We start from the raw sequence: 1544 nt of genomic DNA, 5'->3' as shown, positions 1-1544 counted from the left end.
AAATATATGTAATCACTTACCTTTTGCTACAGGCTGCCCATCTTTGAACTCTAGTCTATCAGTCCCTCTAGAATTTTGTTTAGTTGCTGAGGTGGTGGTCCGCTTGTAACGGCCTTCACCAACTTCTCCAAAGACATCCAACATCTCGCCAACACGAGATGTGTAACCGGCCAATTCAACAACTTCCTGTAAAGTTGAGAGGAAAATTTTGAAATAGGAAAAATAAAAACATGTAAAAAGTATTGAGGTAGCATTTAAGCTAGAGTTATAGAAACTTACCTTGTAGGAGGACATGAGCCTCTCAACCGCATCAGCTCCAGACACCAGAAGATTACGAGCTGTGGTGAAGTACTGAGTGCGCTCGCTCACCCCACTGTCTGAGGTTTCTGTTCCAACTGAAAAACAAATGTTTGCCTTCTAAGAAAATCGTAATTCCCATGGAACTGATTTGAAAGTAAATGTATTCAGCTTGGACCTTTACCGAGGATGAATAATGCCTACCTTGCAGGCGCGTGCCCATGACGATGGGTAGCGCTACCATGACCATGCCGGTGCCGCTCCAGACGTACTTCATGAGGAACTGCTCCAACATCACGTACCAGAGGCGCTGCTGGAAGACGTAGTTCTTCTGGCGGACTAGAGTCTGGTAGGCCCTCTGCAGGTGGGTCAGCTCAACCTGAAACAGAAATAAGCGTGATTCGGTCAGCCGACGGTCGGTGTACAAACTTCGCTGCACGTCAAGGCCCCCAGAACGTAATAGTTTTGAAAAAAAATAAAAAATGCTCCAAGACGGTGGCACAGGAACTCTCGCGCCTGGTAGGTAGTCAATTGCAACTGCCCAGGCCTAGCGCCTGGTAGGTAGGCAATACGGACTCACGCGTGTCCACCGCGGCGGTGGTTGCCTACCCCGACGGGCGGCCCCCCACCACCCGCCACGCACAACCCACCTTGTGGCCGCCGTAGAACGCGATCTCCTCGGCGTTGGTGATGACCCTGGAGTGGATCGAGCGCAGGTAGCCCTTCCGGTTGGCCTCCTCGGCCACCAGCAGGCCGAACTTGGGCGACACCGCCTTGAGGATCTGGCCGGTGGCGCCGATCACAACGCACGCCAGCAGCGGGCCTGCAAGTCATAAAACGGCAACAGATGAGACATAACAAATAAACCATTCGGATAATTTGCGTGCCTGTTTCGCGGGGACAAAGTGAGTGCGCCGACTTCCTACACATGACGTTTGAATGTTGATTTGTTTTGTTGTTTTAGGTGACGACGGTGAGATGATTGGGCAGGGCGCAGGCAAACTTTGACAAGTCATCCGTAGCTCGTAACACGGCTAGCGCAAACAAGTTGTCAGTGGGTTAACATACATTTGAAATTAAATTTTTCGATTCAAGTTGAATTATTAGTTATAACTTTTTCAAGCTAGCCGTTTGCAATAGACGCCATAAATACCCCCAAGACATGTTTCGTTTTCCTGCCCCGATCATATAGGGGTCGGGTCGGGCCGGGCTGGGCCGAATGGTAGACATTCATTGGGCAAACAAGG

At 50.1% G+C, this 1544-nt stretch overlaps 1 protein-coding gene across 1 annotated transcript in view; it reads right to left on the bottom strand.

The window, feature by feature from the left end:
• The window catches only part of LOC113209299 (ATP-binding cassette sub-family D member), a 40565-nt gene that overhangs the window by 16416 nt on the left and 22605 nt on the right, over positions 1–1544 (bottom strand). The window contains exons 3-6 of the mRNA XM_052275591.1: positions 948–1120; positions 502–676; positions 280–395; positions 21–186 (exon numbers count right to left, since the gene is read on the bottom strand). Of these exons, the coding sequence (XP_052131551.1) occupies positions 21–186; positions 280–395; positions 502–676; positions 948–1120 (630 nt within the window). The remainder of the gene's footprint in view (positions 1–20; positions 187–279; positions 396–501; positions 677–947; positions 1121–1544) is intronic.

This window comes from Frankliniella occidentalis, unplaced genomic scaffold (genome assembly GCF_000697945.3).
Source record: "Frankliniella occidentalis isolate FOCC.00 unplaced genomic scaffold, Focc_3.1 Scaffold679, whole genome shotgun sequence".
NCBI classification, from domain to species: Eukaryota; Metazoa; Arthropoda; class Insecta; order Thysanoptera; family Thripidae; genus Frankliniella; species Frankliniella occidentalis.
The sequence above is the reverse complement of the archived record's forward strand: the minus strand, read 5'-3'. Positions and strand labels throughout refer to the sequence as shown.